Here is a 16,289-nt window from a genome sequence, read left to right on the forward strand (position 1 = left end):
AGACCCATTTCTGCCTAAGACCCTGGAGCAGTGCTGCTAGTCAGTGCTGGGCAGCTGGGCAAGTGGCCCCATTTGGCCTAAGGCAGCTTCCTGTGTTCCTATGCAGATGTCTTTCCTGTCACTTTCTAGATGATCCTTTTAAACTGGAGCTCTTTCCAGGAAATGAGCCTGGGTCCTGCTTCAGCATAAAAGTGGATGCTTTGCCACTGAGACCATGCTCGGTTTTAAGTCAGAATCACCTGCGGACCCCCCCTGCCCACATATTTCTGTATGAGTGGGGATCTGGGCATGCCTCCAGAGCTGAACTCAGGCATTGAGATGCACTGGTCACCGTCCTCTGAATCTGCCTGAATATTGGTAGAGAAATTGGATCAAATGGATCATTTTACTCAAATGCTTCCATGTTGGTGCTGAGCTTCTGCATTCACTTTATTGCAGGTCTACACATTGCTCTTGTGATTTGCAGGTGAAGCACCCATGTGGAATGTAAGTCATGTAGCAACCCCTGCCCACACAGGTCTCCTTGTACACGTTGCAGTCCCAGCACATGCTGGGCTCAAGCATCTGATGAAAACATCTCTGCAGAAGTCTGTGTCAGCCCCTAAGTTGTCAGAGCTGGTTAGAGAAACATTCTTCAAATATCCAGTTACTTTGCTTATTTTCTAGGCTACTACTTCATCTCTAAGCCCAATTTAAAAAGTTTAAAGCCACTTCTGTTTTGGAATGTGATCTTGTCCTGTGCTCATTTGTCCTGTGTACCAATGGGTAACCTTTTTTATTTTAAAAATGCATAATCTGAAATGTTAGTCCATGCATAGTCTTTTAATTGGAGTGCCTGCACTGGCGTGCATTTATAGGGAGATTTGCCATCCTCCAGTGACTTGCTCGCTCTTTCTCAGCACATGTAAGGGACATAAAATATTTACTCCCGGTATTGATTTTTATGTTGCTTCCGTCCTGGAGTAATCAAAGTGGCAGGGAATTTAAATCATTGTTTTCAGTGCAGCTGCTTACTTTTATGGCAGAAATAATGTCCCCTTTTTAAAATGCACATTATGTTTTGTCTGCTATAAGCGAAGAGAAATAAAAATAATTGCTTGACAGGCGGATTCTGAGATGTGGGGATGAGCCAGAGGGCTGGTCTGTTTCCCTTGTGTCTCGCTTGTCGGCTCCCCAGGGGCCTCTGGCTGACCACTTGCAGAAACTAGATCCTGGTCCAGTTGGACACTTGCTCTGCTCTAGCTGGGCTGCTAAAGACCCAGTTACCACTGACTCCAAATAACTGGCCATAAAGTGCCTGGTGCCTGGCTTGCTGAAGAATGCAAGGAGCTCCTTCCTCGTCTTCCACCTCCCTGAGTGTGAGCTGCTATGTGTGAGTCCCAAGTACCCCCTTACAACAATGAAGAGTCTTGTGACCAGTGGTGGCTGGTGCCCTTTGGGACTGGTAGGGCAGAAGGCAAGGAGCCCAGCAGTAGGTGGCGCCAGAGCCAGTGACAGGATGGCCCGGCTAATTCTAGATTTCTCCCCATCTTCCTGCCTGCTGAATTCTACAAGGGCAACACTGAGACTCAAGAGGAGAAGCTGGCAGCCAGTGCCATTTCCTGATCTGGGTGTAAGGAAGAAGGCAGACAGGTGGTGGGCAGGCCAAGGGCATCCTGAGATGGTTTGGACAGTTTGAAAACCTCTGGGTTGAAGCGTTGTCTGTCAGCTATCACGGACCTTACACCCAGAAGGAACACTGACCTGACACCCATGGAGCATGATAAGGCTAACAGTGACTTCTTGGCAGGTTGGGTTTGTTCTGCCTCCCAGGCTGGAGGCACAATGCCTTTGAATACCAGTTGTGGGAGTTACAGATGAGCAGAGCCCTCAGGTCCTGCTTGGAGGATTCCCATGATGGGCATCTGGTTGGCCACTGTGAGAACAGGATACTGGACTAGATGGGCCCCCTTTGGCTTAATTCACCGTGGTCTTATTTATGTACTAAATAAATAGTGTGCAAATACCATAAAGTATGGTAGCAATGACTACCAATTGCCAGGATTTGCAACAAAACCTCCACAGAGGGCCTCATAAGTAGATAATCTTCTGTTTGGGCCAGTATAGCACTCCGAGTGCTGGAGCTCCCCCCCCCCCAATGAAGGACTATTCTGGTGGTTTAATTTGACCTGTGCATGATACTTAGAAGGCTGTACTCTAGAACCGTGGGACTAGACAGGAGCAAACCCAAGCAGAGAAACTTGGAGAAAATTATTTAACAAAAGCAAGAGTGTTCTTCTTCTCCAACTTCCACTCCCCTAACAACTGTGCTGAGTCTGGGCATCTCCTGTGTCTGGCTGTGGAGCTGCCGCCTCCTTCCCTGCTGGGAAAAAACCCCTTAAAATAACTCTTAGCTTCCTGGTTGGAAGCAAAGAGCTTTTACTTAGGTCTGAAGTGATTCGAAAGCAGCAGTGTCACACCACAACTGGGGAAAATATGTTGTTCTTCCCTCCTGTTGACTGCCATCCATCATAACAAGCACTCCAATTTTCTAGATAAATATGTAGCCCTTCTTAGGCCTTAAAAATGCAAGCGATCATACAGTCTCATGCTGCAAAATGCGGAATTCAGAAACTGCCACTTCCTATGAAATTGAGAGAATGGAGGTTAATTGATTTGCTTTAAAGAGAGGGAACCACTAGTCCTTATGATTGTAAGGAGAAAATATGGGGGCATTTCCCCCTTAAATGCCAATAATTCTACCTATAATGGGAAGTCTGTGTCTGATTGGCACTTTTGGGTATTTAAGAGGTGGAAAAGTAGAACGTGCTTAATGAAAATCTGACCACATTCCACCTGTCCCAACCCCTTCCACTCTTTACCCATTTCATGGCCATACTCCTTGTAGCTTTTCTTTTTTAACAGCTATGGGGGAGGGAGTTTAAAGGGCCCCTTTAATTCTAGGTCTGTCTGCAGTCTTCACGTGTAATATCTTCTTCTTCATAAAATAAGTGTGAATATTAGAAATAAGAGAGTAACTATTTGGCAATGGTTACTCTTACAACAGGACTGCATCATCCTGTTTTGTCTTTGTATATGTATAATATGTAAAGTTATATTAGGTTTCTCACCCACTGTACCTCAAGGTTGTTAACTTTATTATTATTAAAAACACAAAATGGATATTGCCAACTCTTTTTTTAATGGTTGGATGATCATCTGCATCCTAAACACTTGCATTTCAAGACATTTATATGTTGCTGGTGTGGGGAGAAAATATAAATCCCTGTGACCCACATGTGTGGGGTAAATAATAAAGGAAATGGCTGTGTGCCTAGATAATAATCTCAGGGCTAAATTCTCTCTCCAGCAGGAGAGAGCCCCCAGCAGCCGAGTTTAAACTCACCAAGTCGAGCAGCACAATGAAGCATCAGGAATGTAAACTGTTAAATCTTTTGCATGTCCCTTTAGTCCACTTGCAAAGCACTCTCCACTTTCTACCCTTCTGGCAATGAACAGACCACACACTGTTAAATACCGTATTTTTCGCTCTATAAGACGCACCAGACCACAAGACGCACCTAGTTTTTGGAGGAGGAAAACAAAAAAACAAAAAAATATTCTGAATCTCAGAAGCCAGAACAGCAAGAGGGATCGCTGCGTAGTGAAAGCAGTGATCCCTCTTGCTGTTCTGGCTTCTGGGATAGCTGCGCAGCCTGCATTCGCTCCATAAGACGCACACACATTTCCCCTTACTTTTTAGGAGGGAAAAAGTGAGTCTTATAGAGCAAAAATTACGGTAAGTTTAAAGTGCTTTACTTACAAAAAGTTCCAAAGGTCAGGTTCATGCATTTATCCAAGCAGAGGCAAGGAGAACATAGGTAAAATACTCATGAATAGAAAATACAGAGAGATAACTTCCAATATGTACTCTAAGCTTGGAGCTCATTTAGGCACGCTTCCTTAGTCACTTACATGGTGAGGAGAGAGGGAGAGAACAGGAGGAGAAGGATTCACTTCCTTCCTCATCAGAGAAGAGGGCGTGTGACCTAACCTCGTCTAGGTCTGTGATCTTAACCCCTTCATGCACTAACTAGCACTAATTCATAGTTATGTTTGACTGCAATTTCCCACAGCCAGAATCTCATATCTAGGTGCCCTCTAGAAACATTAAAATAAGTATAAGACAATTTAGCATTTAAATAAACAAAAGCTGCTGCACATTTTTAATATACAGTGGTACCTCGGGTTAAGTACTTAATTCGTTCTGGAGGTCCGTTCTTAACCTGAAACTGTTCTTAACCTGAAGCACCACTTTAGCTAATGGGGCCTCCTGCTGCTGCTGTGCCGCTGGAGCACAATTTCTGTTCTCAACCTGAAGCAAAGTTCTTAACCGGAGGTACTATTTCTGGGTTAGCGGAGTCTGTAAGCTGAAGCGTATGTAACCTGAAGCATATGTAACCCGAGGTACCACTGTATACAGAGGTACCTCGGGTTCCAGACGTTTCAGGTTACAGACTCCGCTAACCTAGAAATAGTACCTCGGGTTAAGAACTTTGCTTCAGGATGAGAACAGAAATTGTGCTCCGGCGGCGCAGCAGCACGCTTATTTAGCGAGTGATCAGAAATGTTTCTTTCTTCATCACCCGTGACATCTAATGCTTGCTTTTATATCACACATTCCTCGCTTGCAGAACTTAGCCCAGGAGCAGAATTCAAGGATATCAGTCACCAAATTCAGCAGGATTCCAGCCCCATGCTAGTAAGTCTGTAAGACCTGAGGTAGCTGTCTGCAGCAGTCCTTGCCAGCGGACTGTGCTGAGAGCGGTTTTTGTCACTGTCACGCTGACAGAAGCTCGGGTGCCTGTAGTGGCGCTTTGCATCCGCTGGATTCTTGGCCCCTTCATGGGCACTCAAACGCAGCTGTAGTGCTATCACGGGGTCAGCTTTGTGCTGCAGTTGCCAAGATAACATACCGTTCAGGGCAGCGGCATTTCAAAGGCAAAATCCCTTCTCTCCCTTGAATAGGGGTACTATCTTGCAAGGTTTGCTTTGGAACCCTGTCCAAGAATAATAATGATCTTGGTATATAATAAAAAAGTTAGAATGTCGTCACGCAGCCCTCGTTGGAGGATTTGTAGTACCTCATCACGATCCTGGATTGTGAGGGGAATGGCAGGGGGTTAGCAAGCAGAGCAAGCAGGGACACAGCCCCCAGTAGTAGCAGTAGTAGCTCCATATCACACAGACATAAACGCCTGCTCTCTTGCTTGCTAAAGAGGAGGAGTCTGAAAACAGTAGCTAGAGGAAGCTTTCACAAAAGATAGGGGACCAGGATCCCTTTCTGTCTCTCCTCCATGATTCAGGTCCGGAGTATGGGTGTATTTGGATAAGCAATGGAAGTAAACAAATGTAATTCAGGCTGCCTTCCTCAGCCAGCCTCAAAGATGTGGGGGAGAGATCAAGGCCTGGGGTAAGGGGACGGGTGGTCCGTGAAAAGAGGAGGAGGAAATGGTGCCCCCCGGTAGTCTTCTGAAACAGGAGTTAAAGGGACTGCTCCGTTTCAACAAAAGCACTTTGCAGGAACCAGTGTGAGCTGTGGTAAGGTGGAACTCCTATGCAGTGCTTTCCTATGCTGTTTCACTTTCCTTTGAAATGGAGACAACAGCTTTCCCCAACACCACTGGGGCTGATGGGAGTTGCAGTCAAAGCTATCTGGAGGGCACTAGGTTGGGGAAGCTGCTGTGGAATTTGGTGTCTGTCTCACCAGTGCATGCCCCACATTTGGTGGGATTTTTATGGAAAGGTGGTGAAAGTTTGCAGTCGCTAGACCAGCAAACTTTTTCTGTGGGGGGCTGGTTCACTGTCCCTCAGAACTTGTGGCGGTCCTTTTACGTCGACTCGTTCCTCCTAAGCAGCTTTTTCCTCTTGTCTCCCTGCTTTCTATTCCCATTTTAATATTTATTAATAATAGTTTTTGAAATGAATAAATAATCTTTGGTCTTACATTTTAATTTCCTTCCAGAGGAGACCTCTCTTCTTTTCTCCCGGACACTTTTACTTGGCATGCAAAGAGTTGGTGCTGATGCCGCTCCAAACCAAAAAGGTCCAGGCACCGGGCTGGCTGTGGAACTGAAGCCCATCTGAAAGTGTCCCCAAGCCCACTGGTGGCTCCCAACCCACTGTCTTGAGAAACACCCTGCCAGACAGCTCTTGGTGGACTTGAAAAGTCTGTGAATACATTCTTGGCCGAACCCCGGCTAATTTATAGAAAGATGCGCCAAAGCTGTTAAACATTGCACATATGGAAATGATGTGATTTCCCCAAATTCTTAACCACTCCCTAGCACCGGATTCTAAAGATGTTTGTGCCAAATCTTGCTGGGTGTGTGGATCACTTTTCTTGGGCCAGCCCTTTGCTTGTTTCCAGCTAAGCAGTCCATGACCCAGAATGTGGGAATTAGCCATAACTTGTCATGGAACAGATTAATCTCTTCAAGATTTCAAAGCGAGATTTCAATCAGAAGTTTTTTCCTCTGAGTCGAAAAACAAACTCATTTCTTTCCCAAGGAACAATATTGTTGGTGTCCAGAAGGGTGCTGGAATGCAGAAATCCATTTCACAACTCTGGGTGGTTGAAAGGCAGTTGCCTTAAACTGAGTCAGACTATTGGTCCATCATAGGGTTGCCATGTGTCCTCTTTTTCCAGGACACATCCTCTTTTTCATGGGTATGTGAAATGAGAGGTGTCATAGTGATCCATAGTTAAAAGTAGAAGTTGGCAAATGTGTCCTCTTTTTTGCTCTTCAAAATATGGCAACCCCAAGAGTAGTCCTGCCTATGCAGACTGGCAGCCGCTCTCCAGAGTTTCAGGCACAGGGTTTTCCAAGCCCTACCTGGAGATGAACCTGGGACGTACTACATGTGAAGCAGATGCTCTACCTTAAGAGTGCTGCTTCCATCCCTGGCCTTCAGTGGGACGCCCTTCCAAGAAGAAGACATGTCTAGAATCATCCTGTTCTTTTCTGATAGTGCGGCACCATATTCTGTGGGCCGGCTTGAGTCTACTGGAACACACGGCACCTACTCATTTTTATTTGTGACTGAGGAAAATGGACTTGCTGCCTTTACATGCACACACCTTTTTATTATTATTCCATGAGTTAACTATTCACTTTAAAACTCTAGAGTGGCTGGAATTCTCACACGCATGTGCTCTCTGAAGCCCACATTCCCAGCATGTTTGCACTTCTGTCTCAGTGACGTCTACACTGGCTTGGTCTTGTCCACAGAATGGAAGATGGCAGGATAATAATAATAATAATAATAATAATAATAATAATAATAATAATAATTTATTATTTGTACCCCACCCATCTGGCTGGGTTTCCCCAGCCACTGTGGCCGGCTTCCAACAAAGATTAAAAATACATTAAAATGTCACACATTAAAAACTTCCCTGATGTCTTCTAAATGTCAGGCAGTTGTTTTTCTCTTTGACATCTGATGGGAGGGCGTTCCACAAGGCAGGCGCTACTACTGAGAAGGCCCTCTGCCTGGTTCCCTGTAGCTTTGCTTCTCGCAATGAGGGAACCACCAGAAGGCCCTCAGCGCTGGACCTCAGCATCCGGGCAGAACGATGGGGGTGGAGACGCTCCTTCAGGTATACTGGGATGAGGCTGTTTAGGGCTTTAAAGGTCAGCACCAATACTTTGAATTGTGCTCAGAAACGTACTGGGAACCAATGTAGGTCTTTCAAGTCTGGTGTTATGTGGTCTCGGCGGCCGCTCCCAGTCCCTAGTCTAGCTGCCGCATTCTGGATTAGTTGTAGTTTCCAGGTCACCTTCAAAGGTAGCCCCACGTAGAGCGCATTGCAGTAGTCCAAGTGGGAGATAACTAGAGCATGCACCACTCTGGCGAGACAGTCTGCAGGCAGGGAGGGGCTCAGCCTGCGTACCAGGTGGAGTTGGTAGACAGTTGCCCTGGATACAGGATCCCCAAGGACATGCTCTACCGGGAGCTGGCTTCAAGCACCAGGCGCATTGGCAGACCAAAATGTGACACAAAGGCTGGCAACATCAACCACACTGCGTGGGAATCCCTTGCACACAACCGCAGCACCTAGAGACATACAGGCAGGTTGTTCATCCACAGCAGTGTCCAGAGAACGACTGACCACTGGGTGGGGCTCAGAGAGAAGAAACGCCATGGGGCATCTTCAGCATAACCAGATACCTCCATTTGCCCCAGCTGCAACAAAATGTGTCTCTCCCATATCAGTCAGGCACTGTAACCTTCCAACAGTTTGACTTCATGGCTCCATTGTCTCCCAAGACAGACGGATGCCAACTGAATGCTATGGGGAAGAAGTGCCAAAGCTGAATGTCTGATAACTAGAGATTGTCCTTGTTGCACGCTTTACAACTTCCAAAAAGAGTAATAAACAAGAGCCACAGCAGGAGGCTTAAAACAGAGTCAGTGATGCTGGAGTGATTCCCTCCAGATGTTGTGGACTAAAACTCCTATCATCCTGACTATTAGCCACGTTGGCTGAGGCTGGTGGGAGTTGTAGTCCGCAGCACCTGAAGGGAATCACATGGGCTATCTCTGCTTTCGCTGGAGATGCATGTGGGATCCTGATAGCATTCAGTGGCTCAGTTCGGCTAATGAATGTGGAGGGCAGGTCACACTGAAAATTATTTCCTCCTGTGGAAACAGGTAGAGGTATATGTGCCATACTCTTTGATTATGAGTTAGGGTATAGAGGGGGTGGGGAACCCAACACAGCTGGAGCATTATTATTTTTTAATATATGCTCTTTAATGCGCAATCAGAATGCCTTTGCTATAATGAGTCTCACACTGATTGCTAACAGGGTGGCTGTGCAACACCACCTGGGACAACCACAAGGCTACTGCAATTTGTTGAGCTGTCTAACCGTGAAATGATAGCCTGCAAAAGTAGCATGGGATAATGGGGAGATAGAGGCTACAACTGATTGAATTGCCAGCAAACTGAAGTGAGGGTTTTTTGGGGGGGCATGTTATTGTTTTATTTCTATGCTACCTTTCACAGTTAGAACCATGTTCAAGGCAGCTTAATGCTTAATGTTGTGTGTTCTGGACGTTCACCACTTGGTGTTGGATTGATCACCATTGCCATTTGGATAGTCCCAATATGATTTCTCTCTCTCTCTGTCTCTCTCTCTCTCTCTCTCTCTCTCTCTCTGTGTGTGTGTGTGTGTGTGTGTGTGTGTATTTGAAACAACCTGTATCAGAATAAAATGCAAACGTGTGTTTTTGTTCTGAATTCAAGTGGAAGCATCATTGACCACTAAGCCCAGTTGAAATCAATAGGAGATGTGGAGTGTGGAGGTGTTGGGGGTTGAACCTTGTACCTTCTGCATGCAGAGCAGGTGCTCTACCGCTGAGCTATGGCTTTCCTTTCTTAAATCTCTGCCCCTCTCAAACCCCCAGCCCACTCCCTGCCTGCCGTGGCCTGGCACAGAGCGGGCACTGCCTTCCTCAGCATCCTGTTCGGGAGCCTCCTGCCCTCGCTTCCCTGCCGCTGCTGCCAAGGGGGAGTGTGTGGTGTCCCAGCTGCTGTGTGCTGCACCCACCTTATTCTGTAAACTTTGAGGGTGATCGCCCAAGGAAAGATCAACAACTTTGCATTGCTGCCACCAATCGTCTGAATTTTCACTTCTATTTTACTGTTTTGTTTTCTTAATTTGGGGTTCAAAAAAACAAGGGTCATCTTATACATGGAAAAATACAGTATCTTGGTTCCTGAATCCCTTTTACAAACTTACACCTATTGTTACACAGAAGATGCTCTATTGACATTCTGTTTAACGGATACTTGCCAGACTGGTTTTGCAGGGAGGGATAAGCCCCTATGTTACAAGCTGTTTATCAGTTAGCAGGTTTTACAAATGAAAATAACTATTTTGGGGGAGGTATTTTCCCCCCCCCATCTCCTCCTTTCTACTGCAGAGGAATATTTTAGGGTAATTTAAGAGAGTCAAAATGGCTTAATGATTGCTCACCGATATCATTTCAGAATATGGTTTATGTACCTATGTATGTGTATTTTGAACATTTATCCTATTGATTTGACACGTTAGAATCAGGGTGGGGGGTACACACAGTGGCCATTTCTCTGGTAACACTTCCCAACTGACACTCAGCATTCTCTGGCTTTTCAAAGCTACTCCACCTGCTCATTCCTCACTCAGCTGTTCTTTAGAAGGGGTGTGGGGTTGCCCCCGTTAATGTCTTAAAAATACTTTCTACTTTTGTATACCTTGGGGGTTCACCCAGACCTACTGGTGACTTCCCAGTCTTTCTTCTTGATAGCCCCTTTTTGATTCTAAAAATCTGTCAGCACTCAACCTTCTGAGTTTGCTGTTAGGGGAATGACTCCTTTAACTCCTTGGCTCCAGTAGATCTGGGGCTCTGCAGTGAGGAAGCAAGTTTCTGCGAATCTGAAAATGCACATCAAACTTTGCTCCCCTCGCAGGGTCAGAGCTGCCTGCCTTTTTGGCAGTGCAAATTCCTGATTCATAGGAAGAAGAAGGAACCTCCTAGTTTCCTGCTGGGCTTCCTTTCCAAACACACTGGGCTGGAGAGAGACAGAAATTTAAGATGAGCAATGGCTGGCCTGGGAATTGAGAAGTGGCTTGTTTTTATTACGAAGGTGGTTCCTGCCAGCATTCCACACGTCCAGACGTCACTTTGGGATGAACTTGCTATGAAGCAGACCTTAGGCTTTTCTGGTTGTAATTGAGTTCATTTGTATTGCCTTTGGTATTTTGAAAAACAGGTATTTCTCCCCTGCCCCCGCCTCCATCCTTCCATTTCAAATGGATTGCTTTTCATAATTCTTGTTAAAATGTTCTCCTCTTCAGTCTTGGGTAAAATGGAGAGAGGGTTTTGTTTTTGTTGTTTTTGTATCCCTCCCCTGTTGGTGACTTCTTGTCTGGTTGGGTACCAGGATGGTATCGGGCTTACAGCTCATTTAAGGCTCTGAGAACCAATTACTTTACTAGAAGTCTATTCAGCATATTCTACCCCTCCTCTCTCTCGCAGTTTGGGATTGGGATATGTTTTCAGGGCCTGAGGATATGAAGTAAAAATAGATTAAAGGTCTTGGAGCATGTACAGAGGGCACTGCTCTCACCTGCTGGCAGCAATTACATGTAATGATAAGCCAAGATTCTCTGCCTTTTATTTACTCTGAGCAAGTGGCATCCTGATGCACACAGCTTAATCAATCCCATCTTGCTACTTCCCTGGCATGTGAACAGGATAACCCAAGCAGGAAGCCCCTTCAGCTAGGGAAATCCCTGCACAGCCACAGCCAGGAATTTGAGGCCAGTCGCTATTGACGCAGGTGGTGCTGTGGGTTAAACCACAGAGCCTAGGGCTTGCCGATCGGAAGGTCAGCAGTTCAAATCCCCACGACGGGGAGCTCCCATTGCTCGGTCCCTGCTCCTGCCCACCTAGCAATTCGAAAGCACATCAAAGTGCAAGTAGATAAATAGGTACCGCTCTGGCGGGAAAGTAAACGGCGTTTCCGTGTGCTGCTCTGGTTCGCCAGAAGCGGCTTAGTCATGCTGGCCACATGATCCGGAAGCTGTACGCTGGCTCCCTCGGCTAGTAAAGCGAGATGAGTGCCACAACCCCAGAGTCGGTCACGACTGGACCTAATGGTCTGGGGTCCCTTTACCTTTACCTTTACCTTTATTTATAAAGTATTTGCAGGAGCTAGGTACTTTTGCAAGTTGATGCAGTCCTGCTGCCAGATTCATGCCCTCAATAAACCATGTCTCTCGGCCCAAGCAACCTTGCAGGATTCTTGCAAAGATTTTTTTTTAAGTGGGGAGAGGGGAATATTGTCCTCTCCCACCCATTTGTGGACCAGCTTCAGCCCTTTGGCAGAATTGCATTACATGTATTACAGATGCAGTCAATATTTATGCTGTCTTTCAAGTCTGAACTCATTTGATGTCTCTTCATTGGCTGTGGGGAAACTCCTCTCCTCTGGCTTCCAAGAGGGAATCAAGCCTGAATACTCCCTCTGTTTCTAGAGAAGCAAAGGCTGTTGCTCATCTGTTCCTTTCCTTGCAGGGCATGGTCCCCAGATCTGATGTTTGTTCTCGCAAGTGGTGGCAGCCATTCTGCCAGCTGTTGGAAATTATAAAGTGAATCGCTCTGTGGGGGGTGGGTGGGAGGGGGGACCCTGAAAACAATAAAAGCCTTCAGGGTTTTTTACATTCTTTCTGAGTAACAAACTGTCCTGCCATCCCATTCAGTCATGTTTTTAAAAGTGGGATGGTATTTGGTTTCTGGCTTACATTTCCTAGGTAGAGATCAACATTAAAAAAAATATGTTCCTAGCTTGTTCCAGACAGGCCAGGGGTGGGTGGCTTGTGGTCCAGCAGATGCTACTGACTCCAGGTCCCATCAGCCCTAGCCAGTGATCAAAGATGATGGTAGTTGTGGTCCAGCAATATCTGGAGGGCCTCAGGCCTCCCATTCCTGCTCCAGACATTGATACGCTTCTGGCGTTTGTGTTGCTAATGCATCCATGGGTGTTCACCTGCAGAGCAGTGAACATTAACCCCCATACCATGAAGCAGCTGCTCTGAACTGCCCCTGAACTGTGCCAGCCATTATGAGAACTGTTTAAGAATTAGTGTCTGGGTTAAATATTCCACCCCCTTCTTCGTGTTCCACTTTTTTTAGATTTTAGACCTGCAGGCTGGGACTGTCTTGTTTTAATTGATTGTATGTATGTCACTCTGGGAGGCTTTCTGACTGAAGAGCGGGGTACAAATGCTCTAAAGAAATAAATTTTCCAAGTTTTTCTCTGTTTATAAAAGAGTTAAGTTTCTAGCATTTGTAGGACCTGAAGTATATTAGGCAGAATGTACCTGCCCTGTTCTCTTTGTGTGTTTGTGAGAGAAGCTATCCTTCTATCCCTTTCAGGTTTTTTTCTCTTCACCCCACAAACAATCCCTGCAGACACCCCCCAAAAAACGAGTGCATATGAGTTGACAATGCTTCTTCCAGCCAAGGTCTGGCCCTCCACTGCCTTCCCTCCTCCAGTGGAATCATGTGAGTTGGGAGTGGGGCCGGAAGGCAGTCTCAGTCCTCAAGGAAGTGGCATGGATAACTCCAAGGTCTCTTGGGACTTACCATTCTTCTGACAACATTGTTATGCCTTTGTGCAAACTCCAAAATGACACAAAAGCAAAAACTCCATCCATCTTCATCAGAATCCAGCGGTCAGATCTGCAGCTGTTATGAATGGGTGCAGATTTTGACAGAGCCCGGAATGTGCTACAAGGACCACAAGTGATGTTTGGAGGTGTCCCAGGTTTCACTCCCAGGCATCTCAGGTTAAAAGGCTATCAGGGAAGTCCCATGTGAGGATTGTTTGTGTCCCCGTGGAGCAGTGAAGCAGTCAAAACTCTGGCTCACATCTTTTTTTAATGTAATCTTCGTAGAGAGGCTGCTTTGGCCCCTTATGCAGAGCCCCCTGGAAGGATACAGGAATGGTATCTAGAATATTTCGTGGCTAATACAAACAAATTAATAGCAGTGTTGGTGGCCAAGTCCCTCTTCATTGTTCAAAGGTCTTGTAAGATGATACTCTCACTCTACTTGTAATTTGGAGCTCAGGTTTTTATCTTTTGTATCATATAATAATATGACTGTAAAATTGGCTGTCTCATTATGAGGTGTACCAAACTGCACTGATGGCACTTAATTGAATTGTCTTGCATCATTTATAACACTTTATGTTCTCTTCTAACGTGTTCTGGGCTTGGGGTGTCTGCTCTCTGCCATTCCCCTTGCACAGATGGCAAGCAAGGCAGAAAGAGTGGGATTTGCGCCTGTGCTGTACTTTACAGAGGAGAGAGGAGAGGAGAGTCCTCTGTCTGAAAGCATCCTCAGTTGAAGGGCTTAAAGATCAAGGCTTAAAGAGGAAGGGAGAGCAAGCGGTACCTTGAAGTTGCCCCCTAACAGCTGGCACCATCTGGGCAGCAGACTGAGCAGGCACCTGGTCACAGGCTTCCCTGTTATGGAGATGATGGTGGTGATGATGATGATGTAGCATTACTTATTCCCCACCCATCCAACTGGGTTCCCCAGCCACTCTGGGCAGCTTCCAGCAAAATATATAGGAAGAAAACGAAACATTAAAGCTTCCTGAAAAGGGCTACCTTCAGATGCCTTTTAAGGTCGTTTAGTTACTTATCTTCTTGACATCTGACGGGAGGGCATTCCATTGGGTGGGTGCCACTACTGAGAAGGTCCTCTGCCTGGTTCCCTTAGCATCACTTCTTGCAGCAAGGGAGCTGCCAGAAGGCCCTCGGAGCTGGACCTCAGTGTCCAGGCTGAAAAATGGGCGTGGTGACAAGCGTATGTTTTAATGCTCGTGTTTTTATTCTTTGCACACACTGTTTTAGTGTATCTATGACCACATAATAAATGATTGAGGATTTTAGGGAACTGGTGATGGGAATTCCCACTGTCTTCCTTTGGAGAACCTCAAAGGCAGCTCCCTGTGTCCCCATGATTTCAGAAGATGATATTAGCAGACACAGAAAGCTACCGTGGAAGATGCAGTTTGGTTGTCCTGGGATTTCAAAAGGACAGGGTTGTTGTTTTTTTAAAAAAATAGCAATCTAATGTGTCTTGTTTTGTTTCTGCCCAAGGTAACATAAAGAGAAACCTACAAGAGATCTGGCAAGATGGTTGCTCTGTCCTTGAAGATCTGCATTCGCCAGTGCAATGTGGTCAAGACGATGCAGTTTGAGCCCTCCACAGCCGTGTACGATGCCTGCCGCGTTATTCGTGAGCGAGTGCCAGAGGCTCAAACTGGACAAGGTTAGTTTTGGCAAACCCCACATTTGAGTTACAGTCTGACGCATGATGCCAGGTACAGTCATACCTCGGGTTGAAGTAGCTTCGGGTTGAGCATTTTCGGGTTGTGGAAGTAATGAAGCATGTTACTTCCAGGTTGTGCCGCTTGCGCATGCGCAGACGCTCAAAATGATGTAATGCGCGGAAGCGGCAAATCGTGACCTGCGTGGACAAGGGTTGCATTCGCTTCAGGATGCGAACAGGCTCCGGAACAGATCCCGTTCGCATCCAGAGGTACCACTGTATGGGGCAGATAAAGACTTGGCTCAGCTGAAGTGGGGTTTGCATGCACAGCTAACCTGCAAAGCACTCTGCAGCGCTTCACAAGACCCGCCAGTCAGCTGAATGGCCTCACTTTGTGGGCCGACACAGCTTGATTTCAAACTCTGTGGACAAGGAAGGGTCACATGACATCACTGTGGGCACACCCCCCACATGTTTCAAACTTGGCCCACGCCAAGTGGGAGAGATAATGATCTGGGCTGCCCCACCACGTCCAGTTTTCCACCCCATCTCTAGATGCTGGACTGCAGCTCCCACCATCCCTAACTGCTGGTCTTTCTGACTGGGGCTGATGGGAGTCCATCTACATTTGGGGGGGGGGCACATGGTTCCCCACCCCAGATAAGGCAGTGGGTGTCCTGATGAGCAATCAGGGTTCACATAATGAGCATGAAAAGTTCCTGGTGTCTCAGAGGGCCGCCTTAGCAGCTGTTCGCAGACTTTGGAACTCCCTCCCTAGAGAGGCCAGACTCTTTGCTACCTGTACTTTAATAGATTTGCTTTTATATTGTTTTAATTCTGTTACAGTTCAAATATTTCTTAACTGTTATCTGCTGTGTGTTTTTACCTTTCTGTGTTTTAATCCGAGCTGCCTTGAGTCCTGGCTCTGGGAGAAACATGGAATGTAAATAAATAATAGTGCCAGGTATTTTATTGGACTTGAGGAGTGATGTCCCTGAAGTGAGGGCAAATGCATTGTCTTCACTCTGTATGTGTGTGTAGTAGGTGGGGAGGGAGAAAATGTGTCGCTGAGGCCGGCAAGCCTTGCTACCCTGCTGTTTGACTGCTGTCATAACTTCTCTTTTTCCATTGCCACCTACTCGGGCCCCCACCCAACCAGGGGGTTAACACTTCTGCCCTGTTTTTGCAGCACCACCCCCCAGTGCAAAATTACCCTCTCTGAGAGGGAAAAAGTGATTGTGAAAAGGTCCTCTTTTGCTCATTTCCACTCGGAACAAACACGTTTATGTATTTATCATCTTCAACAAATAATGTCGGTTTCCAGGGCAATGGGAAACCTTGATTTATTTTAGGGCAACCAATCGCTCGCAAATTGCGGCAATGCTGTCTTGAGCGGCCACAGGCAAGTTC

At 46.4% G+C, this 16,289-nt stretch overlaps 1 protein-coding gene across 5 annotated transcripts in view; it reads left to right on the forward strand.

Moving 5' to 3' along the window:
- The window catches only part of TLN2 (talin 2), a 171,130-nt gene that overhangs the window by 45,272 nt on the left and 109,569 nt on the right, over positions 1-16,289 (forward strand). For all 5 annotated transcript variants that reach the window (XM_083586092.1, XM_083586096.1, XM_083586094.1 and 2 more), the window contains exon 2: positions 14,708-14,879. In XM_083586092.1, coding sequence (XP_083442218.1) covers positions 14,744-14,879 — 136 coding nt within the window. In that variant the 5' untranslated portion in view covers positions 14,708-14,743. The remainder of the gene's footprint in view (positions 1-14,707; positions 14,880-16,289) is intronic.

This window comes from Podarcis filfolensis (assembly GCF_964270895.1).
Source record: "Podarcis filfolensis genome assembly, chromosome: 14".
In the NCBI taxonomy this organism is placed as follows: domain Eukaryota; kingdom Metazoa; phylum Chordata; class Lepidosauria; order Squamata; family Lacertidae; genus Podarcis; species Podarcis filfolensis.